The 17646-nt window shown below is 44.7% G+C and overlaps 1 protein-coding gene across 3 annotated transcripts in view; it reads left to right on the forward strand.

Annotated features, from left to right (window-relative positions):
- WDR73 (WD repeat domain 73) overlaps window positions 1–17646 on the forward strand; it is a 72313-nt gene that overhangs the window by 24679 nt on the left and 29988 nt on the right. Inside the window, exons 1-3 of one of the 3 annotated variants that reach the window (XM_089678021.1) lie at window positions 2193–2252; window positions 6548–6615; window positions 10282–10370. In XM_089678021.1, the coding sequence (XP_089534147.1) occupies window positions 2206–2252; window positions 6548–6615; window positions 10282–10370 (204 nt within the window). In that variant the 5' untranslated portion in view covers window positions 2193–2205. Of the gene's footprint in view, window positions 1–2192; window positions 2272–6547; window positions 6616–10281; window positions 10371–17646 lie in introns of those variants that run through there. The other 2 variants (XM_089678022.1, XM_089678023.1) reach the window with 2 other exon arrangements.

Here is a 17646-nt window from a genome sequence, read left to right on the forward strand (position 1 = left end):
GCGCATCGCTGTGTGCCATGGCCTGGGACTCCTGCGCGCATCGCTGTGTGCCGTGGACCGGGACTCCTGCGCGCATCGCTGTGTGCCGTGGCCTGGGACGCCTGCATGCATTGCATCGCTGTGTGCCGTGGCCTGGGACTCCTGCGTGCATCGAATCGCTGTGGCCTGGGACTCCTGCGCTCATCGCATCGCTGTGTGCCGTGGCCTGGGACTCCTGCACGCATCGCTGTGTGCCATGGCCCGGGACTCCTGCGCGCATCGCATCGCTGTGTGCCTTGGCCTGGGACTCCTGCACGCATCGCTGTGTGCTGTGGCCCGGGACTCCTGCGCGCATCGCTGTGTGCCGTGGACCGGGACTCCTGAGCGCATCGCTGTGTGCCGTGGCCTGGGACGCCTGCATGCATTGCATCGCTGTGTGCCGTGGCCTGGGACTCCTGCGTGCATCGAATCGCTGTGGCCTGGGACTCCTGCGCTCATCGCATCGCTGTGTGCCGTGGCCTGGGACTCCTGCACGCATCGCTGTGTGCTGTGGCCCGGGACTCCTGCGCGCATCGCTGTGTGCCGTGGACCGGGACTCCTGAGCGCATCGCTGTGTGCCGTGGCCTGGGACTCCTGCATGCATTGCATCGCTGTGTGCCGTGGCCCGGGACTCCTGTGCGCATCGCTGTGTGCCGTGGCCTGGGACTCCTGCGTGTATCGCTGTGTGCCATGGCCTGCAACTCCTGCGCCTATCGCTGTGTGCCGTGGCCTAGGACTCCTGCGTGCATCGCATCGCTGTGTGCTGTGGCCTGGGACTCCTGAATGCATCGCATCGCTGTGTGCCGTCGTGGCCTGGGACTCCTGCGTGCATCGCATCGCTGTGGCCTGGGACTCCTGCGCTCATCGCATCGCTGTGTGCCGTGGCCTGGGACTCCTGTGCGCATCGCTGTGTGCCATGGCCCGGGACTCCTGCGCGCATCGCATCGCTGTGTGCCTTGGCCTGGGACTCCTGCACGCATCGCTGTGTGCCGTGGCCCGGGACTCCTGCGCGCATCGCTGTGTGCCGTGGACCGGGACTCCTGAGCGCATCGCTGTGTGCCGTGGCCTGGGACTCTTGCATGCATTGCATCGCTGTGTGCCGTGGCCTGGGACTCCTGTGCGTATCGCTGTGTGCCACAGCCGGAGCTCATAAACTCGGAAGGAGACCTGTTGAAAATGGACGCCTCCGCAGCGTTGACAGCGCGCCGCTGGAGGGCTTCGTTGTAAGGTAAGTCCTTCATGCGATGCATACTATGCGATTCATACTATGCGATTCATACTATGCGATTCATACTATGCGATGCATACTATGCGATGCATACTATGCGATTCATACTATGCGATTCATACTAGCACATTATGACATTACCTTGCAGGGGACTTTTTTTTTCTTTCCTGCGGTTTACCATCACTTTAATCCGATAAACTAGAGAAGTCCCAAGTGCCCTGACAGGCAGCCATATCTACATCTACACTATTTGTTATAGTCTGGATTGTTTAGTGTACCTCAGGTAAACCCTTCAGATTCACAGTACACAGCCCTCGCTATCTCCTCACTTCTTAAACCTTCCCGCTCGGCTCAACAAGCCTCCTCACTGCGCAGTCCCTGCTTGCTGGTTGCTAGGCAACAGAAATCCGGCGCTGAGGTGGTACTCATATTCCAACACATATACCCTAATTATGTAGCTCTACTTGTGATTAAAAAAAAGTCATAAAGACTTGTTTATAAGTTATAATAAGTTAAAGCATTTAGCAGGAATAGGGAAAGTTGCCAATAACCAAAATGGCTGCCGAGGAAGGAAAAAACCTGCTATGAGGACTTCCTGAGGTCAAGTGTCTCATCCTTTAGCAGCAGTTATACAGATTTCCTGTATTTGTTAAGCGTGACTTGTTTATACCGACAGATGGGGGTCACAGTGAATGTGTGAGGAGAAATGTTTTTGTCCTAAAGTAAAATGGCTACCGAGGTACGAATGAGAACACAAAGTCCAGATGTCTATAACGTATCTTTAAAAAAGAAATATATCACTTGTCCTGTCTCAAATAAAAGCCTGTTTGACCTGTGTGTGTGCAGTGAACTGAGATACTTTGGTTTTATTAAGTTTATCAGCTGCCCTGAAGTAAAATGGCCGACGGGGAAAAGTGAAACAGGAAGTGAGGGATTTAAACTTGGTTCTAGGCTGCAGCATGGAGAGCGAGGAGTGTGAAGAGTGGATGGTGGAGTCTATTAGGCTGTGAGTTGGTGTGGGGGAAGTAAGAACCAGATTTCACTGCATGTACATTTACTGCTCGGGTATGGACAGCCCAGGGACTACAGTTCCCAGCATGCCTTGCCTGGCAGACAGACTCTGGATATGCTGGGATTTGCAGTTTGTCTTGTTGGCTGAGGGGTCACAGATAACAATTCCAGCAGAAGACAATGGGGGAGATTTACTAAAACTGGAGAGTGTGAAATCTGGTGCAGCTGTGTATGGTAGCCAATCGGCTTCTAACTGTAGCTTGTTTAACCACTTGCCCTCCAGAGGATTTATCCTGGGTTCACATATATGCGGTGCGGTATATCGCATGTGATTTGCACAGGAACCGCACCGCATTCCTGTGAAAATCGCATGTGATTTGTGTGCGGTGTGACTATTACCATACATTTTGTATGACTAATTGCACCCTCACCAAAAAGGTACAGGACCCTTTTTTTGGTCCGCGCTAGAATCGGATCGCATGGGTATTCACACCTATGCGATCCGATTCTGCACAGCGCACCGCATTTTGAGGAACGCTTTTGGGATGTTGTGAACACAAACACCCACAGCAGTTCGCATGAACGGGGCGCCATTGTGATGCGGTGCAGAATTCGCACAGAAAACGCTGCAAATTCCGCACCACATCAGTGTGAACCAGGGCTTACCCCCCCCCGACCAGGCCATTGTTTGCGTTATGGCACTGTGTTATTTTAAGTGACAATTGCACGGTCATGCAACGCTGTACATACATGACATTTCTGTCCTTTTTCCCCACAAATAGAGCTTTCTTTTGGTGGTATTTGATCACCTGTGCGATTTTTAACTTTATTTATTTCAGGTACTTATATAGCGCCGTCAATTTACACAGCGCTTTACATATATATAGTACATTCACATCAGTCCTCAACCCTAAAGGGGTGTACAATCTAAGGTCCCTAACTCACATTCATACATACAAATACTAGGGACAGGATCCCATTCACCTACCAGCATGTCTTTGGAGTGTGGGAGGAAACCGGAGTACCCGGAGGAAACCCACGCAGGCACAGGGAGAACATGCAAACTTCAAGCAGGTGGTGCCGTGGCTGGGATTTTTACCAACGACCCTAGTACTGCCAGGCGGAAGTGCTAACCATTTAGCCACTGTGCTGCCCACTTTTTGCGCTATAAATAAAAAAAGACCGACAATTTTGAAAAAAAATTAAATATATTTTTGACTTTTTGCTATAAAACATGTCCAATTAAAAAAAAATAAAAATAAAATTTCATCATAAATTTAGTCCAAAATGTATTCTGCTACATGTCTGCGAGGAAAAAAAAACAATACATGTAAATTAATTGGTTTACGTGACAGTTATAGCATCTACAAATGGCAACGAATATATACTGGAACTTTATATATATATATATATATATATATATATATATATATATATATATATATATATATATATATATATATATATATATATGGTTTCCTTGTGTGAACGAGCCCAGGGGGTCATCCTACATGGTACAATCCGACTATAAAATCTTTGTACAATCAACTTTCGATTATCAAAACTGTAATATGAGGACCTACCTAACCTATACAATCGGGGAGGCCTTTGCAGTACATAGTTGTAAATAGATCTAAAGGAGATCGTACAATCAGATTGTAATGTGTGTGGCCTTATTGGCCCCCCTAAGTCTTCTGGTTCAAAGGCAATGCAGTGCGTTAAAGCAGAACTTCACTCTGTTGAACATTGACTATTTTTAATCCTTATGCTGCTAGCATTAGTAAATAGACTTGAAAGTATATAATATTGACATGTTTTAGGGCCAGTTCACACCATAGAAATGCAGTCTGGATGTGTTTCTGCATGTGCGTATTTGACGAGTTCCAGTGCGTTTTTGATCGTGTTCCATTACAGTTCTGTGCAGGAAAAATGCAGCTTGCTACTTCCTTTTTTTTTTTTTTTCTGCAACCGGAATGCACTGGAACTGCAAGCACCGGTGTGAAACATGCCATTGATAATTATGTAACCTACTTTCAGTGCATTTTGGATACAGAAAAAAATGCACTGGAACACATGTACCATGAACCAGCCCTTAAACTTTTTTTCTTTTTTCTTTTTTATGCATTTCTTCAGTTACTTCCTGGTTTTTGGCCTAGGTAAATGGCATACATCCCAGGAGTCTCCAGGAGGGACTTTCGCAGCTAAGCACACCCTCATGCCTGAGTGAAGGGCAGATGAATTCCAGGAAGTAAATGCTGCATGAATCGTCTGCCCTTACTCAGGATGGCCTGAAATGCTGGGGGGTACCTGTCAAAACCAGATACCTTCTCCCCCCCCAAAAAATTAAAATTTCAAATATGGTAGAGAAGGTGATGGGGGGGGGGGGGAAGAGTGGAACATCCATTAAGGTGCATTGAGGCAAAAAACTTCTACTAGTTGTTCCCCTCCCTCAAGACTTACTGAGTCCTGTATCGATACAGCTCTGTGTCCATCTGTAGCAGCACGGGTTCTCTCTCTCTCCCCTCTCACAGGCTCATACAGCAGTGAGAGCCATTGACTCCTGCTGCTGTCAGTCAAATGCTTTGGAGAGGGGACGGGGCCCAGCCTTGCTATGTGTGTCTATGGACGCTTCCAGCCTAGCTCGGGAGTGAGCCTGCTGGTGCGCCCCCATAGGAAGCCTCTTCCTGCGGGGTCGAACAGAGAAGAGACCACTTGTGAGGAATGCTTGAAAAGAAGTTTTGGGGGTCACTTTTATGCAATACCATTGCATAAAGCAGGAAAGTATAACATGTCTGTTATTTAAAAAAAAAAATAAAAATAAAAAAATGGCCTTTACAAAAAAATAAATACTGAAGTGTCATCCATGCCGAACCCCTAACCTTTCACTGCCTGCCACATTATTGACACCCTGCTCTTTGACGATCCAGCTGTTGGTTGCAGGACGCAGATGACGGTTTTGTAAAGCGCTTAACAAACTGTTGGCACTGTACAGTTGTGCTCAAAAGTTTGCATCTTTTTATGTTCTTTTCCATCTTTATAAAGTTCCATTACCTTGTTACGCAGGACTTTTGGCAGTTCTTTTCTGATCCCCAGTATCCCCTCAGTATCTAGCCTAGTCAGTGCTTCCACATAAAAGCTAACAAACTCATTGACTATTTATACACTGACACTAATTAGCAATTTAGCCTCTAATTGGCATTTTAACCCGTGTGTGTCACCTTGTGAGTCTGTACCAAGACCAAACATTCCAGGGGAGGGAAAATTCTGATCCAGGCCATTTGGGTTGTTTCTGTTATTTTGATTTAAAAAGGAGCCAAATAACTATTTGATAATAAATGGCTTCATATGATCGTCATCCTTCAATAAAAGAGCATTTTTTGGCATGATCAGTCAGATTTTCAATAGCAATGCCAAAATTTCACAATTTCTGCCAGGGGATGCAAACTTTTGAGCACAACTGTATAAATCCTGTATAATAAAAATCACGAGACGGACTGGAATACAGCAACACTTGATCGGCAGACAGAAATGAAGCCAGGACACAAACCAAAAGGACATCAACACATAGGCAGCGTGGTGCAGGAACATCAGGCAGAGTAAGGATCCAAGCTGGTATAGGTCCCCAGCGGGACAGTGAGGTGCATGAACATCAAGCAGAGTCATGATACAAGCTGGGATTGGTCCCCAGTGGGACAGTGAAGTCTAGGAACATCAAGCAGAACCATGATACAAGCTGGGACAGGTCCCCAGTGGGACAGTGAGGTCTAGGAACATAAAGCAGAATCATGATACAAGCTGGATAGGTCCCCAGCAGGACAGCGAAGTGCAGGAACATCAAGCAGTCATGATACAAGCTGGGATAGGTCCCCAGTGGGACAGTGAAGTCTAGGAACATCAAGCAGAATCATGATACAAGCTGGGACAGGTCCCCAGTGGGACAGTGAGGTCTAGGAACATAAAGCAGAATCATGATACAAGCTGGATAGGTCCCCAGCAGGACAGCGAAGTGCAGGAACATCAAGCAGTCATGATACAAGCTGGGATAGGTCCCCAGTGGGACAGTGAGGTGCAGGTTAATATGTTTGCTCATATGTGCCAAAGCCTGGCTTGCAGTGAGCCTTTTCTGAAAATTATGAGCATGTAGTTGTCTTCTAGTTCCAATACTGCTGGGCTTTTCTTACATAGTTTGTTTACTCTTTAAAAAAAGTTACAATGATGATTCACTATGATACTTAAAAATGTAAATAAGTTCCCTGTAATTCACTTTCTGTCTTTGCTGCTTCCTTTAAGGTATAAGGATTTACATGATTTTGAACTTCAAGATCCAACCAGAGTCATTGAATGGATTGGAGAGAAAAGTATGTGAATCGTCATATTTGCTCTTTGTACATGGTAAACTATTGTGTTACTTAATGCAGACGTAGACTTTGTTATACACCTGACCCACCTCTTTTCATTCCGGTTTAGTTAGAACCCTGTCGGATGTTTTATTGCTATGTGTGCCTCCTATGTGATAGAATTGTGTAGCGACAGGTTCTCTTTAAGGAGACCTCAGCGGTCTTAGACCCCTGATGTTTCCTCTGCACTGTGCTTAGGAAGATCAGGGATAAACAGGCCCAAATCTGCTTTTCTCCTAGGCTACAGTCAATGGAGATCTGACAGCAGTAAACCCAGAAGTGCTCAGTACTGATCACTTCCAGGTTCACTGAAGAGAAGGCTGTGTTTTCATCGTTCCCAGGCTTTCAGGACAAATCCCAGGGGGATGGTGGGGTCCATCTTCTCAGGTCTGTAGAAGCAAGTGAGCAGTTCTACAGCCACTTTGATGCCTATCCTATTATATTACATTACCTGTAGATTAATGTTAAACCACGTTTACAGATGCAGTGTTTATTTTAACCACCTCCCACAAGGTGGTTCTCTCGTTCTCATATGACATCCTCCCATTCTCACTGCGCATGCACGGCTCGGGGAGCGCACGGTGATCGCCGGTGCTCTGTGTCCCTCGGACACAGCGGATCACCGATCAGGGAAAGAGCCGAAGATGTCGGCTCGGTCATGTGATTAGCTGTGTCCAATCACAGCTGATCACATGTAAACAGGGAAATGCCGGTTATCGGCATTTCTGTCCTCTCGAGCTGTCACTCTGACAGAGGAGAGGAGAGCCAGCAATCAGCTTCCCGCAGAGGGGACATGTACACTGATCATCAGGGCACTTATGATCAGTGTAGCCCCAGCAGTTCCACCTGTCAGTGCCTTGTGTCAGTGCTCATCTGTGCCTACCAGTGCACATCAATGCCACATATCAGTGCCCATCTGAGCTGCCAGTCAGTGCCGCCCATCAGTGCTGCCTTTCAGTGCCCATCAGTGATGCCTGTCAATGCCCATCAGTGCCACCTACCAGTGCCTCCTCATCAGTGCCCATCACTGCCACCTATCAGTGCAGCCTATCAGTGTCCATTAGAGCAGCCTCATTAGCGCACATCAGTGAAGGAGAAAAAATGCTTATTTACAAACTTTTATAACAAAAACTAAGAAAAAACATTTTTTTTTTCAAAATTTTCAGTGGTTTTTGGTTTGTTTAAGAAAAAATAAAAAACCCAGAGGTGATTAAATACCACCAAAATAAAGCTCTATCTGTCACAAAAAAAAATGATAAAAATTTCATATGGGTACAATGTTGTATGACTGCACAATTTTCATTCAAAGTGCAACAGCGCTGAAAGCTGGAAATTGCCCTGGTCAGGAAGGGGGTATAAGTGCCCTGTAGGCAAGTGGGTAATCTATAGACTTCCATGACTTGTCTCTGCCAGTAAAAACTGAGGACCCATTCACACTGTTGTGGCAATGCATTCTAAATTGCACGCATTACCACAACACATGGCAATGCACCTGCTCTATGTGCAGTACAATGCATTATGAATGGTCCCCCAGCATGCATTATACAGTTGAATGCAATGTACAACGCACACCGTGCATTGTGGTGTACTAAGTTTTGAAGAAAGGTTGTACACTTTTTTTTTTTTTTTCCCCATATCTTGTGGTGTGTTGGCAGCTCACTCAAAATGAATGCTACAATATGTGGTAACACCCCAAAACTGATCGCTTTGGTGTGAATAGGTCCTTAACCACTTGCCCTCCTTCCTGACCAGGCCATTTCTTGCATTACGGCACTACGTTGCTAATTGCTTGGGCATGCAACACTGCACCCAAATGAAGTTTCCCCCCCACAAATGGAGCTTTCTTTCGGTGGTATTTGATCGCCTGTACATTTTTTTTATTTTTTGCAATATATGCAAAAAAGACTGACAATTTTGAACAGAAAAAAACCCAGTATTTTTGACTTTTTGCTATTAAACCAGTCCAGTAAAAAAAAAAAATGAAATCAAACTTTGTCATAAATTTAGGCCAAAATGTATTCTGCAACATATCTTTTGCTAAAAAAAAAAAAAATCCCAATACGTGTAAATGAATTGGTTTACGTGAAAGTTTTAGCGTTTACAAATGGCGGTATAAATACTGGGAATTTTTTTTTTTCTACTAGTAATGTCAGCGATCAGCGACTTTTAGCGGGACTGCAGCAGACATTCTGACACTGGCTGGGAACAAACTTGGTGTCACTGACATCCCAGTGACACCAAGTTCAAAAAGCACTGACACTGTACTAATAACACTGGGCAGGAAGGGGTTGATGTGATGGGGCAATCAAAGGGTTAACTATGTGCTGGGAGTATTCTACTAGGGGGCGGGGGGTGTGCTTTTCTGTAAGCACAGCCGTCCTGAGCAGTGTGCTCAAGCTGACAGGGAGGAAGACTGTAAACAAAACAGTCTTCCTCCCCATCGGTGATTGTCGGTAATCACTGGGCGCCTGCGGGTAATTACCGGCTGACACTCGGTGATTGACATCCATGGCTGCGAATGGCGCTGGGGGTAGGGCGAGCGCTCAGCTAGTGTGCGGGCCCCTACCCAGAAATGCGAAATCGCGTATATATAAGTGATTTTGCGCACAGGTGCCACCCTGTAGCAGTGTATCTGCTATAGGGCGGTCCTTAAGCAGTTAATGTGTATGTAAAGGCATTTTTTTTTTTTGGATAGAGTAAGGAAAGATTAGACCCTCTGTCAAGATTTTAAAAAAGAAGTGTGGGTTTTTTTGTTTTTTCAAAATTATACTTACCTAGGTGGATGTAGCATCAGTCCCCCTCCGGCTCTAAATGTGAGAACTCAGCAATTACATGACCGCTGAGTTCTCACCGCCGCTGTGAGCAGAGAGCTCTGGGCTGTGGAGGGGAAGAGAGCAGAACACTTGAGCCAGGTGCCTCTCTAGACACTGGGGTGGATCCCGTCTTTAAAGTCAGGATCCTTCCCCAGCCTGGACCAGTTGAGTGACATCAGGCGGCAACGAACTGCACTCCTGTGATTCATACAGCTAAAAGATCTTTGGCTGTACTTCTCCTTTAATTGCATGTGTCCCTGATGGGAAGGTTCATCCTTACATTTGCCCTGGAGATTGTCCACAAGACAAAATATAATATCAGAAAATCAAATATTTTGGAGTTTCCAAGAGAGGAAACCTTGAAATAGGGGCAAATGTTCCGGTGACAACTGTCGAAGATGAAAACTCCCTTGTTGGGGATTTCCTTTCCTTCTTGTTGTGACTCCAAGACAGGATGTTCAGGGAAATCTTCCCAGCAGGACGCAGACCAGAGTTTTATATCCTTTCCTGCAATAAAGCAAAAAGGTTTGACTATATACACTCTAACTTCCATTTGCTGTTTTGGGCATGTTCTTATTCTATACTGCATACTATTATTTATTATTGCTATTATACAGGATTTATACAGTGCCAACTGTTTGTGCAGTACTCAACAAAATAAAGTACAGTTACAATACAATTTGATACAAGAGGGTTCACCAGAGGACCGTGCTTGTGAAGACTTACAATCAAAAATCCAAAAACCACAATTTGGGTACATCACAGCATTTGTGGAATCATTCCTAAGTGATTATGTTCTCGTTTACATTTGCAGGTATTTGTGTAGCCGGCTACGATGGCACTAAAACAAATGAAATCCTACAGCTGCTTGTTCCGCAAAAATTGCAAGTAAAGGAAAACCAGGTAACTTGCAAATTTTCATTATTAACAGCACCATGGCGTTGTGGAGTCTCCGCTTCACTTCCCAGCGAGGACATTTGTTCATTCTCCCTGTGTCTGTATGGATTTCCTGCCTCTTTCTACACTTCGAGAACCAGTCATGTCAGGGCTTCTGAAGTCCAAACGTTTAGTCTGATATTCTAATTCTGCATTAAACCTGCATTTCTAATTACTCTTTGTAACGGAACCAGACCCTGACTGCACTAGGGTATTTCCGTTAGACTCCCGCTTCTCTGTCCGATCACAGATCCACGGACACCACCGCTAACCATACAAGACGAGACCGCACCAGACTTGTCTTAAAACAGGAAATTGACTGCTTTATTTTAACACACACAAGATATATACGCAGGGCGGGGCAATACATTTCTAACAAGAGACACACAGCAGACACCCCCACCAAGTCAATACACAAACACCTACATCCCATTTGCTCCCAAGCCAGACACACAATAGAACAATGGGACAACTACATGGCATTAAACAATGAACAACCCCCACACCCCACCTATACATGTGTACTCAATAGCAGGACATTTCACCCTCTACCACTAACAGGCACAGGGTGACTTACACATAATAGGGATATGGGGAGCTGAGACAGAGGTCTCCCCACCTCTCCAAAGTGAGCTGTGTTTCATGGGCCCCCCACCCAAAGTGACTCCCGTCACACCCTTCTTATTTAGCTTTACATGATTTGGATGAGGGGGGCTCTTGATGCTAAGGGTTGGAAGTGAATGGTCTCCTGGGGCCTGGCAGTTGCTGGTCTTTCAGCTGCCTGAACCCAAACCTTTACTACATGTGGTCTTCCAGCTCCTAAGTATCTCTAACGGTATCAAGCACAGTCCTGTAGTGTTTTACAATGCCTTTAATATTGATATATGAGCAAAAACTTTTTGGGGGGGTATTAGCTAGGTACCAATAAGGAACCTCCAATGATGTGTGCCCCACTGGTGACTTCTGAAGTTCTGGTGGTGAAATGGTCAGGGCTAGAGTACATTGATCACTGTGGGTCATCCCCTGTGTAGCTCCTTCATTCAGAACACATGTACTATTCTCTGGACTAGGGGAGATCGTGACGTTCATATGCCCCTTGTTCAATCAGAAATTTTCAAGGCGGTGACAGGATCTCTTTAAGCAGCCAGGAAGGTAGTGTTTTTTTTTTTGTTTTGTTTTTTTACAAAGATCACATTAATTTTCTGTATATTAAATAAGTATCACCAGAAATTGGTTGTTGGATCCCTCATGGGGATCAAGTGCATATTGCACATGGTTCTATTCTGGTCCATGGCTGCATTGTGCAATAAAAGAAGATCTTTATGTCTGTCTGTGTGGTCAGCTGCACCCCAGACTGAAGCCCAATTTATGGGCTTTTCTATGGGGAACTACAGCACAGCACTGTAGTCACAGCCCCCCATCATTCTCAGATACTGTGTATCTGTTTTGTGTGTCCTATCCCTTCTGCCAGCTATTAGCCAGACATGAAAGAGAGGGGGGTTGGGGTGACACTGTAAAATGGGCATGGATATAGAGAAGATGGGGTGGAGAGAAATGGTGCTGACGAAAAAACAAGATAGAAGCCCATAACTTAGTGTTTACTGAACATTCTCAATAATACTCATAGCTTTGTATACCTCCAGCCAGTCCTAGTTTAGCCTGAGCAGTGCTGATATTGTAGCCATAGGGCAGTTCCTTTATAAGTTACCGCATGCAAAGCAGAGGGATTGGAGAGGGAGAGCATGACCAGATGTGAGTGAAGTATGTGTCTGTCAGGAACGTTTCAGAGTTGTTGGAAGGTGGAGGAGAGGACGGCAAGTGGAGATGGAGAGCTGGCGATATTACCCTGAAGTTGGGGGCAAAAGTGGGGCTGACTAGGGGTGCAAGTTAGGCTAGGTAAATTTTAGTTTTTGTAGCTCTCCTGTAATCAGTGGAGCAACTTGTGATTATTTTGGGCTGTTCTGTGTCTCACTGGTTGCAGATTTGACTGCTTCCACCTTCCTTCTGGAATGTAGTGGGCTGGGGGAGTTGGATAAGCAGCTTCAATATTTATGTGGTCCCAGCCAATCCCTGGGGGTGTGTGACCAGTATGTGGCTAGGGAATGCATAAATAGTTGAGTCTTGGAACAGCAGAGGTCTTATCCAGGAGGCTGCTGCCCTTTTGGGCAGTCCAGCTTTACTTCTATACTTGTTCATCAAGGTCCCAACAATGCTAAAGCTGGGTTTTTTTTCTGCTGAATCCTGCTGGAACTGATTGGAGGATTCCACTGAGGACGTGGTCTAGAGAAGTCGCAGGAGTAATGTACAGCTGAAATTGAAAAGAGGCATCCAAGTATCCAGGGATATTTGTGAATACAGAACTGTGTGAGAGATCCTAATGATTGTATGCTGCTGCTATCCCTTGTGCATCAGTGCCAGCTCAAATGTGGACATTTTCTATGGTATGTGTAGCTCAGTCCCCTATTTGCTGTTGGAAAGACTGTGCTAAGAAGTTGAGAAGGGTCCTTGTGTTAATATTTTGTGTTACTGGAGTATCCCATTGTAAGCTCCAAGGATCAGGCCCTCAAATCCCTCTTGTATTGAACTGTATTGTTGCTGTATTGTCTCCCGTTGTAAAGCGCTGTGCAAACTGTTGGCGCTATATAAATCCTGTATAATAATAATCCCTATACCCTGTCCAAGTTCAACTTATAATAAAGCACCAGAAAAGGATACCCTTAGACTAGGGTGTCAAATGCAATTTCAACGGGGGTTGCATTAGCATTATGATTTATGCTGTTACACAGTTAATATTTATGTTAATGTACATGAGAATTCATATAGTTTATTCTTTGTACCATTTCCTATGGATATTTCTATAGTTAGTAATGCTGCCATCCAGTGGCCTTATTTGGTAATGCATTTGTTTTATATTACCTCCCTGAGATCTATGACACAATTCCTTTGTATATGAAGCTCCTCCCTTCTTGTTGAGTACATCACTTCCTGTGTCATGGATGCAGCTAACAGTCCACATGTAACAGGGACACATGTATTCTGCATAGTACGCTACAGAAAGTATCATCTTTTGACCGCATAATACTGGAAACCATTCATTCTGCTGTATCCTGTTTCACATGTACAGAATAAAGCAACTTCTGGATGAACACAGTATTGGTGAGTTCAAGCTATCTGATAAGGATTGCCCACAGTGATTATATCTGCTTATACAGGCTAGGCAGAGAGGTCTCACAAGGGATAAATCGCTATCACAACAATCTGAGTCAGAATATGATTGCTCTCAAAAGGCCATTTGTATCTTTAAACTAGATGTCCAGAGCAACACACACCCCTTACATCAGATGTAAAGAATGCCCACCCTCCCTTACATCAGTGCTGCTCCTTTACCTTGAGCTGGTTGGCAGAAAGTGCCTCTGGAGGAGGACCAGAGGAGGTCTGGAGTCTGCTGAAACCAGGGGAAGCAGAGATGAGGGGGTGCTGGATCTGCGCTGAGAGATGCAGAATCTGTAGGAGGAGTTCTGTCCTCCTTTCTGGTGGTGACTGCTGAGACAGGGAGAGATGAGCCTTTCCGCAGCTGCACAGAGAAGCGCAGGATCTGGCAGAGGAGTACTGTCCTTCTCTCTGCTACTGAGTCAAGATGGGGCTGGAGATGAGGAGGTGCTGCGATGCAGGAGGGGTGCGAAGGCTACGTGAAATGACCTGGAGGTATTTGTATTCAAAACATTTTGGGAAAAGAACCTTGGGACTACTCAATGTGCCTTTTTGGAGGTGAGCAGGTGAGATGGATATTGGTGACCAGTGAACGTTTTCCTCTATTGGAAGGGTGCAGTTGTCAAAGTGGATACAGTATAGCAGCTGCAATGGAAGGGCTGGCAAAGGGCTGGTAAATGATGTGTATGGGTAGAGAGGAGGGTAAAGTGATGAATGTGAGCATATTGGAATTTGAACCGAGAGACATCAGGAGTTGTGGGTGAGCAAATAGATGGCATCAGAGAAGTGTGTAAGGGGAACGAATTAAAGAAATGGTGTGACTTGAAATTTAAATGGCAATATGATCACAAGTCATAGATTCCCCTCTTCTGTGTGCGCTCACTCACAACTAATTATGTATTTGTCTCCTTTTTAGAAGTGCCATCAAACAGCGGTGTGGGGAGAGGGATACCCTTTCAACCACTTCATAAATGAGAATGGGACCAAGTGCTACATGCATTTGGTCCCCTGGAGGTGTCAACAACCATTTTCAGTTTGTGATGATGCTTCTTCTTTAGATGTATATTCAGTCACAGAAATCTCCTGCAACTATTAATGTGAATATAATTTCAGAATGTCATGTTCTGCATCTTTAAATTCTTACTCTAATCTTTCAGCAAAATATCTGGTGATCCTATCATGGGGTTCTTGTTCAGGAACTTTCTGTTTATAAGGTGGCTATGCTGATTCTCCGGACTGCTCTTCTGCACTTACAACCAGTCACATGCTCTTCCAGTGGGGATTGAGTATGCATTGAGTGTGATTGAGTGTGCAACATTCAATGCACAGGCCTGCTCTACTGTTGTCACTTTCTAGAAGCCCACCCTGAGAAATAATCTGCAGCTGCCGCTGGGGCAAATGTATGCAGACAGAAAGTGGTTACAGATCAGCAAAAGATGCAAAAAAGAGGTGAAAAAGGTGTTTCATAGGAAAAAAAAACAGCGATTGTTTGCTTTTAGCAATTAGGGTTTAGACCTACTTTAAAGCTGAAGTTTAAGTATTTTACATTTGTTACACTAATCCAGCTTGGAACAATGTAAGTATATATGGTGCCATATCTGTGAGATCCCTGTGGAAGCTGGAAATTATTATTATAATAATATGCAGACAGAAAGTGGTTTCAGATCAGCAGCCATGAGATGCAAAAAAAGAGGTGAAAAAGGTGTTTCATAGGAAAAAAAAACAGCGATTGTTTGCTTTTAGCAATTAGGGTTTAGACCTACTTTAAAGCTGAAGTTTAAGTATTTTACATTTGTTACACTAATCCAGCTTGGAACAATGTAAGTATATATGGTGCCATATCTGTGAGATCCCTGTGGAAGCTGGAAATTATTATTATAATAATATGCAGACAGAAAGTGGTTTCAGATCAGCAGCCATGAGATGCAAAAAAAGAGGTGAAAAAGGTGTTTCATAGAAAAAAACCACAGTGATTGTTTGCTTTAGCAGTTAGGGTTTAGACCTACTTTAAAGCTGAAGTTTAAGTATTTTACATTTGTCACACTGATCCAGCTTGGAACAATGTAAGTAAATATGGTGCCATATCTGTGAGATCTCATCCACTCCCTCATCATATCACAACTCTATTATTGCAACTCCCTCCTCACTGGCCTCCCTCACCGCAGACTATCCCCGATTCAGTCGATCCTGAATACAGCAGCCAGACTCATCCACCTTACCAACCGCTCCGTTTCCGCCACCCCCCCTCTGCCAATCCCTCCACTGGCTTCCGATTGCCCAACGGATCAAATTCAAAATGCTTACATTGACATACAAAGCTGTCCATAACACTGCCCCAAAGGACATCACCGACCTGATATCCAAATACCACCCAACACGTACTCTTCGCTCCTCACAAAACCTCCTTCTCTCTAGTTCCCTGGTCTCCTCCTCCCATGCCCACCTCCAGGACTTCTCAAGGGCATCGCCCATCCTCTGAAACTCTCTACCCCAAACCATCAGACTATCACTCTCCTCTCCTTTAGGCGCACCCTGAAAACCCACCTCTTCAGGGAAGCCTACCCCGCCCCCTGCTAATATCGATCTCCTCCACTCTTCCTACCATCCCATCCCCAACAGCTTTTCCACCTGTACCACTATCCCCTCCCTCCTAGATTGTAAGCTCCAAGGAGCAGGACCCTCGAACCCCTCGTGTATTGCATTGTATTGTTATTGTACTGTCTCATGTATTGTCTCCCATTGTAATGTACAGCGCTGAGCGAACTATTGGCGCTTTATAAATACTGAATAATAATAATAATCCCTGTGGAAGCTGGAAATCACTGTAGTAGGCTCTGCTACTACAGTGATCTCCACCAGCTTCAAGGTCCTGAGCACCTGCATAGTAAAAAAACAGAAGATTGTTTGCTCAGCTTCTGCACCTTTCAGGGAACACATTTTGTATCTTCTCAATGAATGCAATGTGTTCTCTGATTGGACAAGGTGGAGAGGCAAAGTGTTGACTACAGGATCTCCACGATGTCCAATCAGAGAATACTTTGCATTAATTGAGTAAATGCAAAGTGTTCACCGAAGGTGCCTTTGCTTGAGTGAGTAACCTCCTGTCATCTAATGAAGCAGCAGGGCAGCCGCTCGGCACAGGATTCAGAAGATAGTAGAGATCACAGGAGTAGTGGTGTATACTTCAGTACTTCAGTAATTTCCAGCTTCCAGGGGGATTCCACAGGAATGGCTTACATGTATTATTCCAAGCTAGTGTAGCTGTGTAAAAATTGCCATACCTAAACATCAGATTTAACCACTTGCCCTCCTGGGGATTTACCCCCCCCCCCCCGGACCAGGCCTTTTGTTTGCGTTAAGGTGCTACGTTACTTTAACTGACAATTGCCGTACAATGCTGCATCCTTTTTTTTCCCCCACGAATTGAGCTTTCTTTCGGTGGTATTTGCTCACCTGTGCGTTTGTGTTTTTTTTTTTTTTTTTTTTTTGTTCTATAAAAAAAAGCAACAATTTTGAGAAAAACTGTACATTTGACTTTTTGCTATTAACCGTTTCAATACCGTGCAATTTTACACCTTCCTGCCCAGGCATTTTTCAGGTTTCAGCGCTCTCACATTTTGAATGACAATTGCGCGGTCATACAACATTGCACCCAAACTAAAATGTTATCATTTTCTTCACACAACTAGAGCTTTCTTTTGGTGGTATTTAATCACCACTGGAGTTTTTATTTTTTGCTAAATTAACAAAAAAAGACCGAAAATTTTGAAAAAAAACACGTTTTTCTTTGTTTCTCTTATAAAAGTTTGCAAATAAATAATTGTTCTTCATAAATTTAGGCCGAGATGTATTCTGCTACATGTCTTTGGTGAAAATAACCCAAATTAGGATGTATTTTTTAGTTTGTAGGAAAGTTAGAGTTCACAAACTATGGTATAGATCTGAATATTGATCATCCTGAAGTACTGACGGCCAATCTAATTTCTTGAGGTCCAAGAATGTCAGAATGGTACAGATATCCCCCAAATGACCC

The sequence above is a fragment of the Staurois parvus genome, unplaced genomic scaffold (assembly GCF_062004578.1).
Source record: "Staurois parvus isolate SC_StPar_1 unplaced genomic scaffold, SC_StPar_1.0 ptg000196l, whole genome shotgun sequence".
NCBI lineage: Eukaryota > Metazoa > Chordata > Amphibia > Anura > Ranidae > Staurois > Staurois parvus.